Source organism: Echeneis naucrates, chromosome 8, assembly GCF_900963305.1.
Source record: "Echeneis naucrates chromosome 8, fEcheNa1.1, whole genome shotgun sequence".
Classification (NCBI taxonomy): Eukaryota; Metazoa; Chordata; class Actinopteri; order Carangiformes; family Echeneidae; genus Echeneis; species Echeneis naucrates.
The window spans coordinates 19,191,317-19,214,044 of NC_042518.1; the positions used below are offsets into that span (position 1 = coordinate 19,191,317).

Here is a 22,728-nt window from a genome sequence, read left to right on the forward strand (position 1 = left end):
CACGATGAAACTTACCCAGCTGAATGACATCATATTATACATATTTTATCATATCAGTTTTCTGAAATTTCTTGTTAAAATATGCAAATGGGGCACTATCTACTAAAAAAGTCGCTAGTTTGCATAGATTTCCAGAGCAGAAATTACTAATTTGCATATTTTAAAATGAAATTTAAGAAAACTTGTAATATAATAAAACCCGGTCACATTAAGATTTTGTTTTGCAATCTTGTATTTCGCCAATAGATGCCACTTAAACAAACCTTTGAATTAGTGAACCCATGTGCGAGACATTAGATGAAGCAGTTCAAGACTGGCTCATTGTTTCATTGGCAGATCGCTAGCTGTAGCGCAGTGGTTTTCAAACTTTTTTGTCATTCCCCACTTTGCACGAGGGGTATTGTCAAGCCCCACCGGCCTTTATCGCCCGAACAGAATGGTGCATCAGGCATTTTTTTTCTTTTACTCAAAATGTATATAAGTGACGAACACCAGTGATAGCACCAGAGAAATTAAAAGTGCAAAACGTCCGTTGTGTCATCACAGTAACAATGGAACACAATAACTAATTTGAATGGGAACATAAAGGTCCTAGTGAACATAATTTGTTGTGTCTCATGCTGCAAGTGGTTTAAAGGAACACGGCACACGGGGGTCTCTGCTCCAACTATCGCCACCGAGAACACAAGAGCAAGATATGAATTGTCATACTCTGACTTTTAGTTGATCCGCTATATTTGGTGGGGATGGAACACCACCCTTTGTCGCTCTTGTTACAAATCTCTCCATGACCATTTATTTACCCATCCATCCTAAACTTCAAATCGATGCCCACAGTCCCACATCGCCTTTGCAAACTATCCTTCCAGGTTGCATCTCACCGCCCCGTTCTAATGCTGAAACTAACCAGGTATAACCTACAAAATGGATAATTGAATAATAAGGCTAAGTTGTTTGATTTGTGTGAGTGGGAGTTTGATTTTTTGAGAGAGACTAAATGTACCCGTGGCTTTTTTCCCCGTCCTGTTCGTCGCAACCGATCAGTAATAACTCCAGCGCGCCCCGCAGTTTGAGAAACGCTGCTGTAGCGGAAGTGTAGAATGACTTCTCTCTTTTTTTTTAATTGTAATATGACTTCTCTTACATGGAACGCGTCTGCGTTACAACGTGGCGGTTAACAGCCAATGAGTGTGTCATAATACGACATCCCACATCTTATTGGACAGAGTCCCCCTCATGGCGCTGGGGATTGGTAGTCTGAAAAGCGGGGCCCGCCCCCGTGAGGTGGTTATTTATTGGTCAGAGTGCCAACGCGGACTCGCCCGTTGCTCAGTCGTTTCAAAAGTAAACGTCGCGAGAGTCTACCCGCCGCTGGTAAGTCCAGATTTGCTAATCTGTCATCATCTTTCATGGTCTGTGATGATCTGAGATGACATGTCGGGGTGTCTGATGATCTGTGACGATCCGTGGTATGTGGTGGTGGAACTCAGCTAGTTTCCAGTGTCCCGCATTCTGCTCTTAGACTTTAAACTTCGGCTGCATGAGGGCTAATGTCGACTGACATGGAAAGATGTAGACAGGCGTGGGTGTTCTGGATTAACTGACGTGTGTAGAGGTCTTTCTGCAGAGATCTCAGTGTCCACAGAGGCCCTATCAATGTTCTAGTTGCTTGGTAGTCCAGCTGGATATTTAGGAATGTGTTCTAGCTCCTGAGCCTCTACGTCCACACTTAGAGTACATAGTTCAAATCTGAGTGGCTGGCTTTAAACAAGGAGCTCAAGAGATAAATAGGAGGTGAGAGGACAGGAGCCACAGCTATATTACCCCAGTGTGACGCTTGCCTTTAGGAGGCGCTGTTGCTGCTTGTTGAGGAGTTGTAAGATTCTGGTCTGTTCTGAGCAATTTGTATTGTCTGTCTTTCCAGTCCATCATGATGCTGCTCTGGTCTCTAGCATCCCTTTGTGTCCTGGCAGCTGTGACCTTTGCCGTTCCCGCTCAGGAGAAGCGCATCCACCACCAAGCTGATCTGAGTGACCACGCCCATGATGATGGTCACAGCTTCCAGTATGACCACGAAGCCTTTTTGGGCAAAGAGGAAGCCAAAACCTTTGACCAGCTGAGCCCCGAAGAGAGCAGGGACAGACTAGCGTAGGTTCCTCTGGTCAGACTCTGGGTTTGGGTTGAAGGAAGTGGAATGTTTTAAGGTTGTCAGAGTCTGAAGTATGGGATATAATATTTAAAATACATTCCTAAATAAAAAGAACTAAAAACTAATGCAAAAGGTAGAATCAAATGTGTAAAGTAAATTTAACAGAAGAGTCTTTTTTTGTGGTGTTTAAACTTTGCCAAGTTCCTATTCTCCAAGCCTTATCCGCCAACCCTATCCTCTCACTGCAGGAAGATCGTTGAACGCATTGATACTGACAAAGATGGCTACGTGAGCCACACAGAGCTGCACTACTGGATAAAGCATCGGCAGAGGAGGTACATTGAGGAGAACGTCAACAAGCATTGGAAGGACTACGACAAGAACCAGGATGACAAGATTGCCTGGGAGGAGTACAAGAACACCACTTACGGCTTCTACCTTGGTAAACCTCTAGTCCTCACTCTCACATTTTCTTTACCTCCTCTCATCATTTGATCTTCTTCCTCCTGTCAGTGTAGCTTCTTGCGACCATGATTCAGTTCAGCAGTTCATCTCCTAGTATCTGCAAAGGCAGAGACCAGCTGTCCCTTACAAAAATAAAGTGCTGCAGCACAGTGGACCTAAACAGGTCGTCCATCTGTCCTTAGTGTGACTCACCACCTGGTCTGGGAGAGTGGAGCTCGTCCCAGTACTATCCTTACTTTTCCAACTCAAAGATCCACTTCCGTGCTTCAAAGCTTACAACACTTCCCACTCAAATAAATTCCCCCCTGCTGGGGGGAAAAAAAAGGTTGTGCCACTATGTGACTGTAGCAAGCTTTACGTTATCTGATACAATAATTATACAGATTTATATTATATTTTTTATTTCAATAAATGGATCATATATACGTATACGTATACGTATATATATATATATATATATATATATATATATATATATATATATATATATATACATATACACACACACACATACATACGTATATATGATCCATTTATTGAAATAAAAAATATAATATAAATCTATATATATATGTGTGTGTGTGTGTGTATATATATGTATATATATGTGTATATATATATATATATATATATATATATATATATATATATATATGTATGTATGTATGTATGTATATACTGCAATTCTGATAAATGGGGCTTTTGTTTTTCAGATGAGGAGTTTGATGACATCGATGATAAGGCCACTTATAAGTCTATGCTCATCCGGGATGAGCGACGCTTCAGGGTGGCCGACCGAGATGGTGACAGCATTGCCACCCGAGAGGAGTTTACTGCCTTCCTGCACCCAGAGGAGTTCGACTACATGAAGGATGTGGTGGTGCAGGTAGGATCTGGTCTGTACCACACAGGCACTCTGATGATTAGGTATTGGCAGCCATGATAAAGATTCAAGATCCAGAACCTGGGCTTTTTTGCACCCAAGCTGATTTAGTTTTGGCATAATATTTTTAATACTTGTTAGAAATTATCTAATATTGTCAAGCAATTCCTTCAGTTGAAGCTACTCTGTTTGTGTGTGTGTGATGAGGTGCAATGGATGGTGGACTGGTGAGCTCAGAGACATTCAAAACCATAACCATAGAGCAAGAGCTTGGTGCCTGGGGAAAAAAAAACTTTAGTAGAGATCATGGTATGGAACCCTTTTTACATTAAACACTTATAGGCTCGTAAAACATGGGCCATACAGCTGTGATACTACACTTTTAATAATGTAAGAAGCCCCCCACTCTTTGAGAGATGATCATTCAAAGACCTGAATCATTTTGTCTTTCAGGAAACTGTGGAGGACATCGACAAGGATGGAGATGGAAAAATCAACCTGGATGAATACATTGGTAAGTAACTCCATTTAACCCTGCCCTCTTCATTGCTGACCTGCAGATGACCAAAATTGACTGTGTGTGCTGCTCCAAAGGGGATATGTACACTCCTGAGACTGGGGAGAGTGAGCCTGACTGGGTCCAGACTGAGCGCAAACACTTCTCAGACTTCAGAGACACCAACAAGGTAAAAGCTGTTCATTTCGTCTTTAGTCTGAAAAATCAGGTCAGAGTGGGAATCCAACTGTGTGGTGACAGCTGGTTGTTTACCTGGGGCGTCAGATGTCTCTGACTGTCTCTATGGCAGAGGTGTCCAAATCCAGCCCTGGATGTTTCCTGCTCCAACATACTTGATTCAAATGAGTGGCTCCTTATCAGACCTCAGCAGAGCTTGATGGCGAGCTGATCATTTGAATCAGGTGTGTGAGCAGAAAACATCTAACACATGCAGGACAGTGGCCCTCCAGGACCAGATTTGGACACCTCTGCTCTCTTGGATATAATGGGATGTGACTGTGTGAAGACAGACAAGGTTTAATGTTCAGGAGGCTATGCTTGTGATGAGAGCTGTGAAGTGACTTTCAGCTCAGTTTTTATCCTTTGATAATCGGTTTACTGCTGCTGTAACTGTTCTCAGGAAAAGATCTGCCTCCACTTGTTCTCACCTGCCGATCTGCAAACAGCAGGCTGACTCAGTTAGAAATGCTGCAACCCTCATGCGGCCAAAACCAGTTACTGCAGGTCTAAAGGTCCAGTCTTGCAATTTAATGCTAGGCTTCATACATGAGGGGACTTGTGTGTTTGGTGTTTTTAAAAACAAGGCTGAAATGAGGAGAGAGTAAAGATGGTGTACAGCATTACAAACGCTCTCATGTTTTTCCTTGGTATTTACTGTATGATTCATTCTTATCAGATGGTGTGGTGCTTCCTGCTGTTATCTCACAACAAGGAGGTCGTGTGTTGTGTACCCAGGCCTTTTTGTGTGGAGTTTGCATGTTCTCCATGTGTCTGTATTGGTTCCCTCCAAGTACTCATGTTCTCCCACAGTCCAAATGTTTGCACCTTTAGGTTAACGGATTACCCTAAATGGCCTGAACGTATGCCTTCTTTTTGCCTGCTGGGGCATTGTGTCTAGCATTGTAGGGTTTAAATCAAATTTCCCAAGGGGGGGGGCGCAGTGAAGTATGCGCTATCCTCTGCAAGAGTTTCCCTCACATATTCCTTTTAAAACGACTGTCTCACTTAGCCTTTTCGCCTGCTCTTTGCTGATTGGGCTCTCTAACAGTTGGTATTTTTTTGCAGGATGGTTTCCTTGATGCACACGAAGTGGCTTACTGGGTTTTACCCGCAGAGGTTGACCACGCTGACAACGAAGCCAAACACCTGATCCATGAGACAGACACTGACAAGGTAAACCTGAGCCAGTTCAGTTCAGTTGGGGGTGCTGAGCCCGCAGACATTGAACAATACACCTCATACTGATCACTGATACCACAGGTTTGCACTCATTGTGTTCTACAAATCCTGTTTAATGTGAATTTTCGAGACACATGTCATAGAGCAAGTAATGCAACAGAAAAAACAAACGCACCTATTAATAAGGTGGTGTAAAGGACCATGACCTGGAGCAGAAACACACTGTACATTCAGTAAACCTGACACAGCTGCATGGTGACATGACAGGTACAACACAGAGTTAACACATCTGTGTAGGATCTGCTTGCTAACATGATGGGCATAACTGGGATAATTATAGGTTAATTACTGCTTAATTATTAACAAGCATTAACAAACCTCTTTGTCTGTCTTTCACTCCTGTTCTTCATCACCTGATCACAAATCAATGAACCCCACGACAGGATGAGAAAATAACCAAGAAGGAGATTCTGGCCAACTGGAACATGTTTGTGGGCAGCCAGGCCACCAATTATGGGGAGGATTTAACCAAGAGACACGATGAACTCTGATGAGCTGTCATTGTCCAACAGAAATATAGGTGGATTTCCATTTTTGTACTGCAGTGGGGTAGGATGGTGGGGTGGACCGGGGCAGAAGAAGGGGGTCAATCAGCATCTGACTGAAAATCAAAGGGTAAAATCATAGACCCTTCTTTACACATCAAGAAATTCAGGTATACACAGACTTAATACAGCATGCATTCGCATACTGTGTATGTGAAAGTACTGATGACAGACACACACACACACTCTTATGATAAAGCCCCTTGTTCTCAGAGGTAGCATGTGTATCTGGCACTTGCAATGTCATGAAGTTGCATGGTCAGTCTACAGGTAAAATGCACAGAAATAACACTAAAGGGCTGTGACTGCCTTTGGGTTTGACATCTTAAATAAAGTACTGTTGTTGTTTTGTTTTTTTTTCTAAAAATTTAGTTTTCATTCTACACCAAGTGACATGACAGGTTCATACAATCGGGATTATTTTTGGAGGTTCACCAGCAAAGATTGTGAAGCCCATACCTGGGACCTTTCTGCGTGGAGCTATTTTGTGGGTTTCAAACTCCCTATATCAGTATACAGACACGATCGATGGAGTAGTGAGTGGCAGTGTACACAGCCAGTTGTTGCAATGAGACTGAATTCACTAGGAAAATTATTGGATTACTGTCTTAAATATATGTGTCATCCATATTAATCATTCAAACATAATTTGTGTTTAAATATAAAAATGATCAATATTAATATTAAACATTCAAATGTAAAAAATGTATGGTCTGTGGTTAATTGTGGTCAAAGTAACCACAGGCCCAAAAAGTCTCATATTAAGTCACACTTTGAGGCTAGAAACCAATCAGTTGAGTTGCCACAGTCCAAGTATTGTTGTTGGTAATGCTAATCTCTTCACAGTCATATCCTTCACCATCTTATAACATCAACTTGGTGCACTACAATGCTCATGTCACATATAATATCACATACACAAAGTTTCAATTTTCACCCACATGACAGTGAGACCAGTTCACTTTCCAGACCTGGGTCCAGTAGACCAACTTTGGGATGTGGTAGAACAGACTGCTGACAAATCTGCAGCAATAATGTTGTGCATCCATATTAACATGGAGCAGAGTATGAGAGGAAAGGTTCAACATCTGTTCTATCTAGGAGTGTCAGGATTGTTTGTGAAGCAGGGCTGTGGACCAGACACACATTCCTATTAATAAAGTTTTAAGTCTGTACAATTTTATTTGCAGAGCTGGTTTATGACTACACCATGATCCATGTGACTGAGTTACTTAAACTTTTATAAGCTCACTTTCGGCGTCCTCAGACAGCAGCACCCTGTCCCCAGTCACAAGAAATTTAAGGTGAAGCGACACAGAATCTGTGCGAAACACACACCACAACAAATAATAATAATAATAACAATAATATAAAAAAATCTGCATCCAGATAACTTGTCTTAATTAGTTAAGATTGCCATGGAGGAACACCAAGTGCCTCAGCTTTGAGGCTTCTGAAATTATCTGCCCTGCTTCTCCTATTTGGCAAAATGTCACAGCTGTCAATGGTATGCTACGTGCAGAACAGAAGCTTCCTGCATTGGCTCAGTATTTCTGGCTGCACACTTAAGCTGCACGCTGCGCAACTGAAATGTTGCTTTAAGTGTCAGTGAAGTGTGGTGCACAGTTCACCAAAAAGAAGAGACTATTTCATTATATCAAAGTGGAGATTGCATTTCAACACCTTTTTTAACGTTAGTCCCATGACTGTATCTATTTAGCGAAGTTTAGAGCCTCTAGCACGCTCACTAGGAGGGAAAACATTGCTAACAGCATTATTTATGAATGTGAATGTATCCTACACAAGTGATGTAACTCTTCAGTGAGTTAACATTAACTGATTCATAACAACATGTATAATTAATACATATGGTAAACTGGAATGGGGGCACCTGCAAAGACTGGGAATGACTGCTTGTAGAGCTTTATTAAAAAATGTATATGAAATTAATATTGTTTCTCTGATGAGATACAAATGAGATAGCCTGTGAACTCTGCCTAAATGCATTTTAATCGTATTTATAAAGTACTTAACATGTGTGTATGTGTTTTCTCTCTCTCGTGCTTCTTGGGATGAGAGGCTGTCTTGGGAAGAAAAAAAAGTGGCTTCCGTTGTTCGCTTCAAAGAGCCAGTTCTAAGAGCTGTTTCATTTGCCACTGACACATCACTAATGGCCAGGAGTCTGTGTTTGCGGCAAAGTGACAACTTTGTATTTAAAAGCCTCTTGGCTGTAGTTTTACACATATTTGAAGTTCATATTGCTTTGAGGTGTAGGATAGATTGGCACTGTTCTGGCAGTTCAAGCGCCCCCCATACTCAAGCAAGTTGTGCCACCCCCACCTCTGAAATCAAAATTTCATCCCTGGCCTCGGGCCAGAACAAAAAACAAAACTAAACAAAGCCCATTTTATGTTAAATAAAATTATGCTATTGTGAACAATAAATCTGTAAGCTAACCAGGTAGTGGATTCTAATTAATTCTGATAAGGATTTCATATACTTTGATAATGATAATTAGACTTACCCACTCCTCCCAGATGTGAGTGGTGTCACACATTATTGGACTCATTATAATCAAATCAAATCAGATTTATTTCTATATTTATTATATATTTATATGTAATATATTTATATTTATTTATTTATATAGCTCCAAATCATAACAAAGTTACATCAATATTCATCCTACCTGGGTTCGCAAATACAAAGCATCTGTGTGAGGTTTGCGAGTAGATAATGTCAGACTGCAAAGAATATACTGGGCATGACGCATTGAGGGCCACAGTGGACACCACTCTATTTTGAAATCATAGCTAAGAATATGCATGGGGTCACGTGGGTGTAATAATCTACAAAAAGTAATAATTTCAAAAAGGTTTAAAAATAATCTAACGAGTCAGACATTATTGGCTGCAGGACAGCATCTTATTGACTCTCATCCACCCCATGATGTGCTGATCAGACACAGAGCACATGCAGCCAAAGGCACAATTCCACAAGATCCACTACAGAGTGCACCAAGAAGTCATTCCTGCCTTTGGCCAGCAGACTGTTGTCACAGACTACAGACTGCTTCCTGTGAAAATCATTACACAAACTGGACTGAAGGTGAAATCATCACATTCCACTGTGCAATAAATTTGTTTCTGGTGTACACACTTGCTTCTAAATTGGCTGTATGTGATTATGAGTGGTTGTTCTTCTGTCTGTCTCTGTATGTTGGCCCTTTGATTGGGCCAACAATCAAAAAAACTGTCCATGGTGTATCCTGCCCTCACCCCATATGCTGGGATTGGCTTAAGCATGTTCTATGACCTGGAATCGGAGAAGCAGTATAACATGATTTAATGAATGAATAATCTCTGGCTAAAGCTCAGGTCCAATAATACCATCACATTTAACATACAGCTCCACTGACTGGAACACACTACTTCTAAAAGCTAAATAACACTGTTGTACTCGACAAAGTGGCAAGTGGCTTTTGACCTTCTTTAATGTAGTGTAGAATAAAACTGTACTTATACTTAACCCTCTCTGTCTCCTGTTCATTAGGACGGTTGTCTCACTCTGTCTGAGATGCTGGATAAGCTAGACTTAATCAAAACAAGTACCATCACGGACTATGGAAGCATGAGAATTTACGGGCATGACGAACTGTGAAGAAGTTACTACAGCACGAGATGACATTCTTCACAGCAGGCCAGTCCACGTGTTGACCAATAGCAGTGCATCAGAGTCAGAGACGCTGTCAAGACTCGTAGAGGCACTGCAAAACTGCTGATGGGGGGTGGCTTCATGGTGCATGTTCACAGATCCATTACCTGGACATCATGTGATGTTATACATATGATAAAAACAACCAGAAATGATTCTTGGGGTCTGTATTTTTAAATGTTACACATACAGACATTAACACATATAAGCAGTTTAATTGTTTAAAGCAACATCAATTAACTCTGAAAACAAGTCAAATCAAATCAAATCAGATTTATTTGTATAGCGCCAAATCATAACAGTTACATCAAGGCACTTTACATATAGAGCAGGTCTAGACCAAACTCTTTAGAAATTCATTTAAAGAGACCCAACAGATCCCCCGATGAGCAAGCACTTGGCAACAGTGGCAAGGAAAAACTTCCTTTAAGAGCCAGAAACCTAGGGCAGAACCAGGCTCAGGGGGGGCAGCCATCTGTCTCGACCGATTGGGTTGAGAGTGGGGGAGAGAGAGAGAGTGAGATAGAGACTTTGGCAGAACATGGTTACTAAATGTAGTATAAATGCTTAGAACTGGGTGAAACTGGGTGAAAACAAGTGACTTCATTATTATCTGCGCAGATACCTCACCTCATATTCCCATCCTTTAGGAGAACCTGGAGTGGCCTTAAGGGGACATTAAATCATACACATAGCCTATACAAACTCTCTATAGAACCAATGTTTGGTTTATTTGTTCTGGGCTCCTGTAAAAACCAAGGGAATCATGATGATGAGGATTATCCTCAATGGTCCTTTAAGATGGAAGATGTTACTGACAGCAGGTCAGACTGCGGCTGAACGGAGGAAGACGTGATCAGGAGACACATTACAGAGGAGAGTGCTATGGTTAATATGACATTTATTTAGTTCTGGTTAAGTCTTTTACACTGCACATAGTTACACTCAAAAAGTAACACAATCTCAATGACAATATTACAGTCCTGTGAATCTCTTTCGGTCACACCTGCATCACTGGACGAGCCTCCTGAGCGCTAAGGTCGACTCCAGATCCAGCAAAGCCAGTTCCACCCTGCGAGGGGCAGAGATGACATCAGAGCACACAAACCACAATCAGTAAATCCACTTCCTGCAGCAGTTGTCTAACTTTATCTCCCCACTTCAGTTTTATGGCTGTCCTGACCTGGACCTATTGAATCCATCAAGAACTTTATTTCTGGTTTTCGCGGCTTGACACACTCACCCTCTGCAGTGGTATGATGTCTCTTTCTGATAGTTTATCTCCTGTCACAGGATCCATCATGTCCTTTTTAATCAGCATTTCCACACACTCCTGAGTCACCACGGTCCCTCTGAGCAGAGGACAGAGTCACTCACAGTCCAAACACAAATCACATTAGACCACCAGAACTGGGGCAAACATGCTGACACTCACGAGGGTCGCAACACAGCACAGGGGATGCTGTTGGCCAGGACATCTCTGGTTACTCCACATACATACCTGTCCTAAGGACAGAAGACAGAATTACACTACAGACACATTAGAACTGGTACTGGTCCAAAATGACCAAATGCTGATCTAAGCTGACCTGGCGGGTGAGCAGGGCCACTCGGTCCAGACTTGGATCCAGGGGAGTGAAGCGCACTGTGATGAGTTCATTCATCTTAATGGGTTGTCCTGACATTGGGCACAAAACAGCCTTACTCTGAAGGAGGGAAAACAAAGGGGATGGGGGTATTACACAAGCAGAACGTCAGTCAAAAGAAAAAGTAGATTTAAGGTTTGACTTAAAGTAGTATCAGCTGTTCACTTCATGTGAAGCTGAGCCACTGGGCCAACCTAATATAAAACATGTGAAGCCTTTTCTTGAATGGGCTGTGGCCCAACACTGGTCTCGGTGATCATCAGTCTTAGACAATATGGTCCTTGGTTCCCACAGACAAAGAAGCATCCATCGAACACAGTCCCTCAAAATACTCAATTTTTCACACCTATGATGGAAGATTGCCACAAACTGTCAGTCCAGCTCCTATTGGTCACTGTGTCACATGTCACCCAGGTCTACAAAATCCCCACTTTGATCCTCCTCTCACTCTCTTCTCTATTCTCTCTTTGTGCCACTTTCTTCTTGGCCTGCTCTTGTCCCTGGATCCTTGGTTGGCTTGGATCTTCTGAGGCCTCTTGTGGAGGCTCTCTCTTGCATTTGCTCTCCTGGCCCAGAGGTCTCTTTCAGCACCCACTGACTCTTATGGATAAGTAGCAAAACATGATTGTGTGACAGAAAGAGGGAAACTTCCAACTGTTGCTTTCAAACAACAAGCCTCAACTTCGCATCAACTGCTAACTTAACAGCAACACCAGAAATGCAAAAAAATTTAAAGAATAATTCAACCCCTCAAATTTGTACCTAGGACACTGGACTTGGACAAAGCAGTTGCTCATCCGACATGGGTAATGTTCACTGTGCCAACCTAATATAAAACAAGCACAGCTAATAATGGTACTGTTTCCCTTTGTACATGCAAATGTAGATTTGGTTACTCTCTCTGTTTGGCCTTTTTCTGTGTTTGGGTTTTTGGTTAGCAACACTGGGTGTTGATGTTGATTTTTGCATGCTCAAACAAACTTTGTAACATCACTTGTCCTGCATGCAACTAACCCTCTCCATTCAAGCTATTTCAACTGGCCTTAACAAAGGGCCATATGAGCCATTTATTCAATATTCAGACAACACACACAAATAGACAGACCCAGACATGATAGAACCTATGATAGAACCTGTGTGCAACAACGGTTGGTCAATTTGATTTTGCACAAGAATACAAGAACCCCTTATCTGCAGAACTCCAAATCCTTCTATCTTATTACTTATGAAGTTAATTATTACTCTGAGATACAAATTAATAGTATTTCACGAGAGTGACTTGGTGATTTGGCTATTGCTTCCCTTTTTAGGGCGGTGCCCTGAAGTAACTTTTATAATTTGTCAGGTAAAATGTATATTTTTAATATTAATAGTTAAGTTGATGAGTGATAGCCAATCATCAATTAACTACCTAAGCCCAACACCAGATTCAGTCCCTTTTCTTACAACTGAAACAACACTGCTCTAAACAGATGCAGAGGGAGAAGCCACTCACTGGTTTCTTGAGTTGGGTGGGTCTGGCCTCTGGGGTCAGCGAGGGGATCCAGAAACTGGGCAGACTATGGCTGGAGGTGGACGCTGAAGCAGCACAAGAAGACTCTGCTGAGTTGCTGTCAGTCCTGCTCTTTTCACCTCCTTTGTTTGCCCCTGAGGAGAGAAACAGTCAGTCTCTCCTGTCCTAACAATGATGATTTTCTGCCACACGTGACATCTCAGACATGGAGACCCCACAGAGCCATCTACGATATGGAGTAACAGACCTGTAACTGACGTGAATGGGTTGATGGGCTTGGACACAATGCTGTTCTCCCTAGTTTTGAACCTCTCCACCCTTTCCCTTTCCTCCGACTTGGACTCCAGCTGACTGCTGCTCTTCTGTGCCTGTTTCTGCCTCTCATAGGCCTGAAGAGTCAGAGCAGGAAACACAGCTGAGACATGGACTTTTTTACATGCAGGTAAAAGCACCAACTATGTGTCTCACACAAACACACTTTTCATTTAGTCATTAACTGTCATTATTTAGATGGCAGCTAAAATATTTATTTAAGTAATTGCTAAATTAAAAAACTATGTTTCACCACTTACCATCAGCCTAAGGTTTGTCACAGTGGGCATTTTTGTATGCGACTTAGAAATATGTCATGACTGTTTTATATTTGACAGATGAAGCTTTTGCAGAGCTTTGTTCCTGCAGACGACACAGAGGAAGATTTTTCTCTCAAAAAACCCCAATTAACATTGGCATATAATTTTCTAAGGGTCTTTTTCATTGGGTCTCATTTTGTCAAACATTAAGTAAACACTTAAGTAAAAAACTCACTTCATTGTGAAGTCAAGCTTGCTATCAGCAGAACTCTGACTTTTTTGTCTTAGCACTGCTTAGTATTTCCTTTTAATCCCTATCGATTATGTTTTGTGAAAACAGAGGTTAAAATTATTGCTACTGTGAAAGCATGATTTGATTACGCCCCGCCATGAATAAGATTCAAAAGCAAATATATAAGTTCACAACATTTATTCCACATCATAGGGTTAGGGTTATTCATCCTCTGGTCACACATCCCAATGGTCATGCCTTCATTCCCCACCACACACTTGGAAAATCACTGGTGGATGAGGGCCTTAGCTGTTCAGAGAGACAAGGGTTATGTGACTTTCTGACAGTGTTTGGATCTGCAATGGCATATGGATGTTATTAGCTGTCTCTCTGTCCTCAGCAGCTGTTGCATCACAGCAACAATTTGACCGTTTTCAGACAGATTAGGTGTCTGAGCGTGGACGGAGCTCTTTGCTAAATCACCATGGAAATGCTAGTGTTGACAATGTTGGTGTGTCGCTGTGGTTTACCTTCATCTTTTTGGCAATTTCTCTCTTCTGGTGCAGGATGTACTCAAGAATTGCCTGCTTCTCATAAAGGTATCCATCCGGACTATAAGAAGACACAGTGTCTTAATGCTTGCTGTGAAGTTTAAAGGTCACACAGTGTGTTTCTGTGCATGTGAAACATACGTGATGACAGGATCCTGACAAGGCTGCAGGGATAGGCAGCAGCAATCAAAGTCTTTGATGGCATCTTTTCCCAGTCGAATGCTCTGAGTCCCATAACCAGATGCCGCTGAGCAAGAGAAAACCACATAGGACACATTCACATGCTGCTGATGTCATTAAGTAGTTGTATGGGTCACTTACAGAGCTTTACACTATATGCCATGCTCATCAGCAGCCACCAAGAGAAAGTCGGGGTTTAGTATCTTGCCCCACATCGAGGGATTGAACTAGTGGACAAGCTTCTCCACGAGCTATCATGTTGATATCATGAATCAGTGTGATGTTAGTTCATACCATTTCTAACGTCATGATCCTTTAAATGTAGCCTGGATGTGCATCTCTCAGGCACAGTCAGACACATCCTCTGCTCTATTTTTACTTCTCTGCTAGGTTGAAACTGACCCATTAATGATCCAACTTGCTGGTCAAGCAGCATGTTGGACAGAGAGGACTAAGAGCAGGTACACCATGTTTCACAACTGAAAAACAAAAAAGAAACCAGCTGTGGAACGTGTTAAAAGTGTGAATTCAGGCCCAGGTAGAGTTGTTGCTGCCGGGTGCAGTGGACCGCCCGAGCTCTCCTGTGTGAGACTGAGCTGGACACTTCTGTACAGCTGGTTCTCACCTGTGTCCTTCTTCTTCTCGTGGTATGTATAAACAGCTCCTGCCGTGCAGTTTTTCCCATGTCGGGTCATTGTCCCCAAATCTGCGATCTTGTATTCAGCAGCTAATCTTAGAGATCAATGATTTTCGCAACTCGATCTACTTGATCTTTTTCGCCTCTTGTTTTCTTTTTCCGCTTCCGCCTTCTTCTTCTGTTGTCTTCGTGACGGGTCGTATCCATTAGTTATATGGTGCACATCTCCATCTAGTGTAGAATACCTGGTACGATATAGTATCTCTGGTCGACTTTACATCGGTACAGAAAAATAAATTAATATCAAACAACCATAGGAGAGAAGTTAGTTTTAAGCTGTGTGTTCGACAGAATATATATTATATTATATCTGTCCCCAAATATAAATATAAAACCGGACAATGACCCGACAAATATATTCAAGTGCACCCTTATTGCAGACTAAACACAGGGAGACAGAAGACCGCTACAGCGTGTACAAACTAGGGCATTTACTTCTACTGTTTTTAAAGGCATAGCAGGTTTTGTGTTGGAACATATGATATGGCCTGGAAGCTATTGAGTTAAAATGCTATTTCATCGTAAAAATGTATCAAAAATATTTGGAGACAGGTCTATCTCATCCATTTGTTTTTTCAGTAATTAGGTCACACGCGTAGGTGAAAAGTAACAAAGTGCATACTTTGTTACTGTACTTTGTTACTGTACTTAAGATTTTTCAGGTATTTGTACTTTACTTGAGCATTTATTTTTCTGACGACTTTTTACTTTTACTCCATGCATTTATATACAACAATATGTACTTTCTACTCTTTACATTGTAAAAACAGGCTTGTTACTTTTGTTTTTTAAACCTTCACAGATAACGACATGACGTAAAAGCATACGTACAAGACAACTAGAGAGGGAAAGAGGGAGAAGAAGAGGGGGGAACAGGTAACCGCGGGAAGAAGTCAAGTGAGTGAGGGGACGGTAGAGAGAGAATCGAGAATTTGTACTGTAACAGAAATTGTTTCATTAATGGCAACATTTTTTACTTTACTTTTACTTTGAAAGTACATTTCAGAGCCTGTACTTTCTTACTTTTACTTGAGTAAAGGAGTTGAATCAGTACTTCTACTTTTACCAGAGTATCTTTTTACACATCTGTATCTGTACTTCTACTTAAGTACAGAATATGAATACTTTTGTTACCCCTGGTCACATGACCTGGGTGGTGCATAATGGGAAATGTCCCCACATTTGTAGGACTGGTAATGTGTGTCCAGAAGATAAGAGGAGCTTTATCAATCTAAAAAGGAAATTCAGTTAAGTCAGTGAACTCATTTATTTATTAAAGAGTTAAACAGTCAAATGGGTGTGGGTAAGAAAGATCTTGTATATCTCTCTGTCCTGCAACAAAGAGGGAGGAGCCGTCCACCACCATTGTTTCTTTGGTCCATCAGGGTGGTATGAAGTCCATGTTTTTCAGGATGGCCTCCACCATCCTCATTGTATATCTCTGCCACTTATCAAGGTGAGTCCATCTTACTCCAATCACAGAGCCATCCCTCTTAACAAGTTTATCCAACCTCCTTGCCTGCTTTCTTCCAACACAGCAGACTGCAGCATAAAATAGAACACTCGAATATGGGGCACTTCAAAAAAAAGGCAGAGACAGAGGACTACAAGTGTCCCACAAGTGAAGCCATTATTAGGACATTCATGCATTATCACATAAATTTTATCATTAATTTTGAAGCTTAAATAAATATCTATCTATCTATCTATCTATATCTAGATATAGATATATATTATAATTTTTAACAATATTAGCATTTTAGCTCAATAGCTTCAAGATCATGTGATCAACTGACTCGAACTGGGTTGAAAGATATTGATACTTTTTAACACTGTCTGCTTTTGTTGCCTTTAAACACAGTATCTCTGCTTTAAATGCCCCCGTTTTCTTTATTTTGAGAACAGGAAGTTTGTACATGCTGTAGCTGTCTTCTGTCTCCCTGTGTCTAATGTAAAGTCTGCAATACGGGTGCACTTAATGTTGGAGTCGCTGGCTCGGATTCGCACTGCATGGAACAGAAGAAGTTTAAACGGAGTGAATGTCAAATATCCAACTTAAAACTAACTTCACCATGGCCCACAGGGGAACCCTTTGATCCTTCAAGGTATTCAGTGAAGGCCTAAGAAAAAATATTGAAAGAATTTTTTCCAACTAATGATATATATTAAAACTTAAAAATTTTTTTATTCAGTCAGTACTGATAATTTCTTGTTATAAACTTGGACTAATACTACGTGGGAAACAATGGGTTAATACAATAGAACGAGAAATGGACCATTCACAATTTTTCTTCCAATGGTATCTGGGTGGGCTATTAAATCAGCAATTCCTCCTGCTGGACCTTGAATGGCTGAAACAAATGTCCGTGTAATTTAAGTGAATGTGGGTGTAGGAGCCATTTTTTTGTGTTGTGCAGGTATTTGCTTTTCCACTAGGGTGCAGTATATTTCAGTTATTTTCTTTTACCTCAAGCCGTGCCCCAGCTGCTGTTGATCAGAAGTGTTGATTAGTTTTGAGTTGAGTGGTGGTGGGACATACACACAGTTTTTACATGGCAGCCAGAGAAACAGTAGAATCCCTTTTTGTTCTGTCAATTTACCTTATCCTTTTTTAGTTCAAATAAACGGGAATTTTTTTTTTTTTTCTCTGGAGTCGAGTCAAGAACAACCATCCCAAACCACCACAGGTGACAAGTTTTGTTTTTTGAATAGTCACCACACAAGTAAAAACTGTGTTTCCTGGATGGAGGACAAGTGAGCTTTGCCCTGGGTGGAGGAAACAGCATTGTTGGAAAGAGGCTGCTTGGATCAAGAGGAGGCCATGGAGCCTGCGTGTTGCAAAAAGTGATATTGAAAAAAGAGAAAGAAAATTAACTGCAAAAGGTGTTTCACTTCTCATTGAAAACCTGCAAAAGAACCGGAAGTTAACCTTGAATCAAGCATCCAAAATCAAGTTGCAGATCGATAATCTGTTACATGACAAAATAACATGTGATACCTTGTGCAGTGTTGAAACCCTTTTTAAATGAGTTTAACAAATTGTGTGAAGCTGCTGCTGAAACTCATGGTGCATTGATGGAAATGCCACTGCCTGAAGAAGAATACAAAAGGCAGCAAACGTGGTTTGAACAAGAGTTTAAAGCAAATGAAAAATTCTTGTGATGTGCATAAATGGTTGAAGGATGCAACAGAATATTGTGACAAACAGTCTGTAATGCAGGACAATGAGATTCAACTAAATGCTGACCAGGAGGATGAGATTCAACCCAATGACAGTGTTTCAAATGTTCTCCCCCCTGGAAAAACACGGGTCTCATCAAAGTCTAAATCTTCCATCACAAGTTCTGCATGCTTACGAGCAAAGGCTGAAAAGGCAGCATTGATCCAACACATTGCTGCTTTGGAGAAAAAACATGCACTGGAGGCTCAGGAGGAGAAACTGCATGCAGAACAGGAACGATTAAAAAGACAAAAGGAACAACTGGAAATGGAAACCCAACTAGCTGCTGCTACAGCTAAAATAGCCATACTGGAAAGCAGTATGGTGGGAAGTGGCTCTACACCATCTGATGGAATGAATTCATATTTCGATAAAGCCACAAAATCAAAAATGGAAATGTCACAAAGGTCAAAGTTTGAAACAGTGCAACAACCACTCTCACAGCAACCACCTTCACACCTTCAGGATGCACGCCCTAAAGAAAGAAAGTATGTACAAACACAGCCTACAGAAACCTTCCCTTCAATACAACCCATGCAATCCCTACTAAGACCACCAGGAGGCAACACAACTGTCTTCAACTCACTGCAAGGTCACAGGTCAAGCAATGTTTGTACCACACCACAAATGAACACAAATGAAAATAAAATACAGGACATTGGCAACATTATGCAGCGACAAACAGAAATCACTGCTCAACTGGTTCAACAACAACACACAGCATCTCTTCCACCTTGAGCAATACCCATATTTGATGGTGACCCTCTACAGTATGGATCTTTTATCATGGCATTTGAACAGGGAGTTGAAAGAAAGGTCAATAATCTCCAGGACTGCTTGTACTACCTAGAACAACACACCAGGGGGCAACCTAGAGAACTGATCAGAAGCTGCTATCACATGTCAAATGATCAAGCCTATCACAGAGCCAAATACTTGTTAAAGGAACACTTTGGCAATGAAATGAAGATTGGGGCTGCTTACATGGAAAAAGCTTTAAGTTGGCCACCAATAAAAGCTGAAGATGTTGGTTCTCTTCAAACATACATGTTTTTGAGAGGATGTTGTAACATGATGGAAAATCTACAGTATATGGCAGAAATTAATGTACCATCAAACCTGAAACAGCTTGTGATGAAACTGCCCTACAAATTAAGAGAAAGATGGAGAGCAGCTGTTTGTGACGTACAGGAGAGACGTGGAAGTAGAATTTTGTTCTCTGATTTGGTCAACTTTCTGGAACATCAGATCAAAATTCTCTCTGATCCTGTCTTTGGTAACTTGCAAGACACGCAAACTGCTACATTTAAAGGAAAAGCTCCCACAAGATTTTCACTCAGGAATAAAAATCCAGCAACCGTGGCAGCTGTAAGCACTTCAGCAGGTATAAAGTCTGCACAAACACCATTCTTCCATGCCTGGTCTCTATCAAAAAGCAAGACCACATCATGTTGCATATGTAAAGAGGATCACGCAATAGAAGATTGTGTACATCTTAAGAACAAAGTGCATCGTGAGAGAAACTTGAACTTATAAGACAAAGTGGTGTTTGTTTTGGTTGTCTAAAACCAGGTCATATCAGCAAAAATTGCAAGAAACGTCTAACGTGTGATGTATGTAACTTCAGACATCCCACAATGCTTCACAACCCAGCTAAATTCAGAACAGTTGAGCAATCAAGCAACACTGTTGTCCCTCAGCAGACCTGTGCTCACACTGGGGCCAGTACGCAGAAATGTGTTCTCTCAATTGTACCTGTACAAGTAAAGGCTAAGAATGGAAACAAAATTTTGACCACTTACGCTTTTCTTGACCCAGGAAGCTCAGCTACCTTTTGTACAGAACGCCTGATGAGACAGCTGCACATGGACAGCATCCAAACACACATCTTCCTGCGAACAATGGGACAAGCACATACTGTAAAGACTCATGTTCTGACTGGACTGGAAGTAGCTGGTTATGATGAGAACAGGTTTCTAGACCTACCTGAGGTTTACACTCAGCAAACCATGCCGGTTACAAGACACAATATTGTATCAGAAAAGGATCTGAGAAAATGGCCTTACCTGGAAAAGATTAAAGTTCCCGAGCTTGAGGTTGGAGTGGATTTGTTGATTGGCACAAATGCTTCAAAGCTTTTGGAACCGTGGGAAATTATTAACAGCTGTAACGATGGACCCTATGCTGTTCGGACCCTATTGGGGTGGGTAGTGAACGGCCCACTTAAAGGAAGTGGAAGTGATGCAGGGAAGAAGGGCTGCCCTACTGTCACTGTCAATAGGATCTCCATTGATAAAGTGGAACAGTTGTTAATCACGCAATACAACCAGGACTTCAATGAAAGGTCATGCGATGACACTTTAATGTCAAGAGAAGACATGAGATTTCTTCACATAATGGAAAAAACAATTCGTCTTGAAAACAACCACTACTGTGTTGATTTACCCTTTAAAGTTGATAACGTCATAATGCCAAACAATCGTTGCATTGCTGAACAACGTGTTATGAGTTTGAAAAGGAAGTTTCAGAGGAACACAGAGTATCATCAAGAGTATGTGCACTTCCTAAATGATGTCATCAAAAATGGTTATGCGCAGCAGGTGCCTCAACAGCAACTGAATGGAACTGAAGGTAAAAATTTGGTACATACCACATCATGGGGTCTATCATCCCAAAAAGAAAACCTTGAGAGTTGTATTTGACTGTGGAGCAAGTTTCAAGGGCATATCTTTGAACAGCCGGCTGTTGCAAGGTCCTGATCTCACAAATTCCCTTTTTTGCGTTCTTCTGAGATTTAGACAAGAAGCAGTTGCCATCATGACCGATGTGCAGGCTATGTTTCACCAGGTTCATGTTTCTCAGAAACACGTTGATTTCCTTCGATTTTTGTGGTGGCATAATGGAGATGTGACACAACCTGTGGTGGACTTCAGAATGAAGGTTCACATTTTTGGAGCAACTTCATCACCGAGCTGCCCCAATTATGCCTTGAAAAGAGTTGCTGACGACAACACGGCTCAGTACAGTGACGAAGTGTTAAAGACCATCGAGCAAAACTTTTACGTGGACGATTGTTTAAAGTCTGTGTCATCAGAAGAGGAAGCTTTGCAAATGGTACAGGATCTCACTGCTGCATGTGCCAAAGGAGGCTTTTGGCTCTCAAAGTGGATGAGCAACAGTCGAGCAGTTATTGCAAGCATCCCCGAAGAAAATCGTTCCAAAGCAACAAAAGAGCTCAATTTGGATAAAGACAACTTACCTGTTGAAAGAGCTCTTGGATTGCACTGGTGTGCGGAATCAGACATGTTCATGTTCAAGATTGCACTGGAAAGTCATCCATGTACCCGCCGTGGAATCTTGTCAGTGGTTAATTCTATCTATGACCCTCTTGGTTTCTTGTCACCGTTCACACTGCCTCCCAAGCTGATGCTGCAAGAGCTGTGCAAAAGAAAAATTGGTTGGGATGACACAATACCACAAACCTTTCTGCAGAAGTGGACACAGTGGCTGACAAATATGCATAAATTGTCACTGTTAAAGGTGGAACGGTACATCAAGCCAAAGAACTTTGGAAAGGTAAACAATGCACAGCTGCATCACTTCTCAGATGCTAGTGAACATGGATATGGCGCTGTTTCTTATCTGAGATTGAAAGGCATCTCTGATGAAGTTAACATTGCTTTCATGATTGGAAAAGCCAGAGTCACTCCCATGAAACAAACCACAATACCAAGGCTTGAACTCACTGCTGCTGTATTAGCTGTCAGACTGGACAAGATGATTATAAAGGAGCTTCAACTGGAATTGGACCAGTCAGTGTTCTGGACCGATAGCACGACTGTGCTTAATTACATTTCAAGTGAAACAAAGAGATTCCACACATTTGTGGCGAATAGAGTGGCTGTCATAAGAGAAGCCACAGAGGTGGCCCAGTGGAGGTACGTTGGCTCTAAGCAGAACCCCGCTGATGAGGCTTCAAGAGGACTGTCAGCTGATGATTTTCTGAAATGTGAACGATGGCTCAAAGGACCAAAGTTTCTGCTGACTGAGGAAAGAACATGGCCAAAACAGGAGGTAAACAAACCCGCCGTCACCTTGGATGACCCTGAGGTTAAACAAGACCTCACAGTTAATGCTTGTGTTGTTGATGATGCATCCAATACCATGAACAAGCTCTTGACCTACTTTTCAGACTGGGAAAAACTCAAAACTTCAGTCGCCTGGTTTTTGAAGTTTAAAGATCTGCTTCAACAGCTAAGGAAAAAAGGTAAAACATGCAATAAAGGACATCAGCAACACAAAGCAAAAATGAAAGTTCAATCATTGACACGGGATGACTTACATACTGCAGAACTGGAAATTGCACGCCTCTGCCAACAGCAAAGA

General features: G+C 41.5%; 2 protein-coding genes across 4 annotated transcripts; one reads left to right on the forward strand and one right to left on the reverse strand.

Annotated features, from left to right (window-relative positions):
* The first annotated feature begins 1,278 nt into the window (after positions 1-1,278).
* Positions 1,279-9,871, forward strand: rcn3 (reticulocalbin 3, EF-hand calcium binding domain). Of its 2 annotated transcripts, none has more exons than XM_029509391.1 (8): positions 1,279-1,374; positions 1,925-2,148; positions 2,398-2,591; positions 3,328-3,500; positions 3,951-4,011; positions 4,092-4,183; positions 5,299-5,406; positions 9,570-9,871. In XM_029509391.1, the coding sequence occupies exons 2-8, from the start codon at positions 1,931-1,933 to the stop codon at positions 9,675-9,677; spliced, it is 954 nt and encodes a 317-aa protein (XP_029365251.1). In that variant the 5' UTR covers positions 1,279-1,374; positions 1,925-1,930; the 3' UTR covers positions 9,678-9,871. The 2 variants fall into 2 exon arrangements, with proteins under 2 accessions (XP_029365251.1, XP_029365250.1); XM_029509390.1 differs by lacking the exon at positions 9,570-9,871 and adding an exon at positions 5,856-8,056.
* A 744-nt stretch (positions 9,872-10,615) lies between these two features.
* nosip (nitric oxide synthase interacting protein) lies at positions 10,616-15,254 on the reverse strand. 2 transcript variants are annotated; one of them, XM_029508402.1, is made up of 9 exons: positions 15,051-15,254; positions 14,387-14,492; positions 14,225-14,306; positions 13,096-13,279; positions 12,873-12,955; positions 11,321-11,437; positions 11,167-11,237; positions 10,975-11,083; positions 10,616-10,803 (listed from the first exon to the last, which is right to left on the reverse strand). In XM_029508402.1, exons 1-9 carry the CDS (start codon positions 15,118-15,120, stop codon positions 10,732-10,734), a joined length of 894 nt encoding a protein of 297 aa, XP_029364262.1. In that variant the 5' UTR covers positions 15,121-15,254; the 3' UTR covers positions 10,616-10,731. The 2 variants fall into 2 exon arrangements, with proteins under 2 accessions (XP_029364262.1, XP_029364261.1); XM_029508401.1 differs by having other exon boundaries at positions 12,873-13,024; positions 13,138-13,279; positions 15,051-15,249.
* Between the last annotated feature and the right edge of the window lie 7,474 nt (positions 15,255-22,728).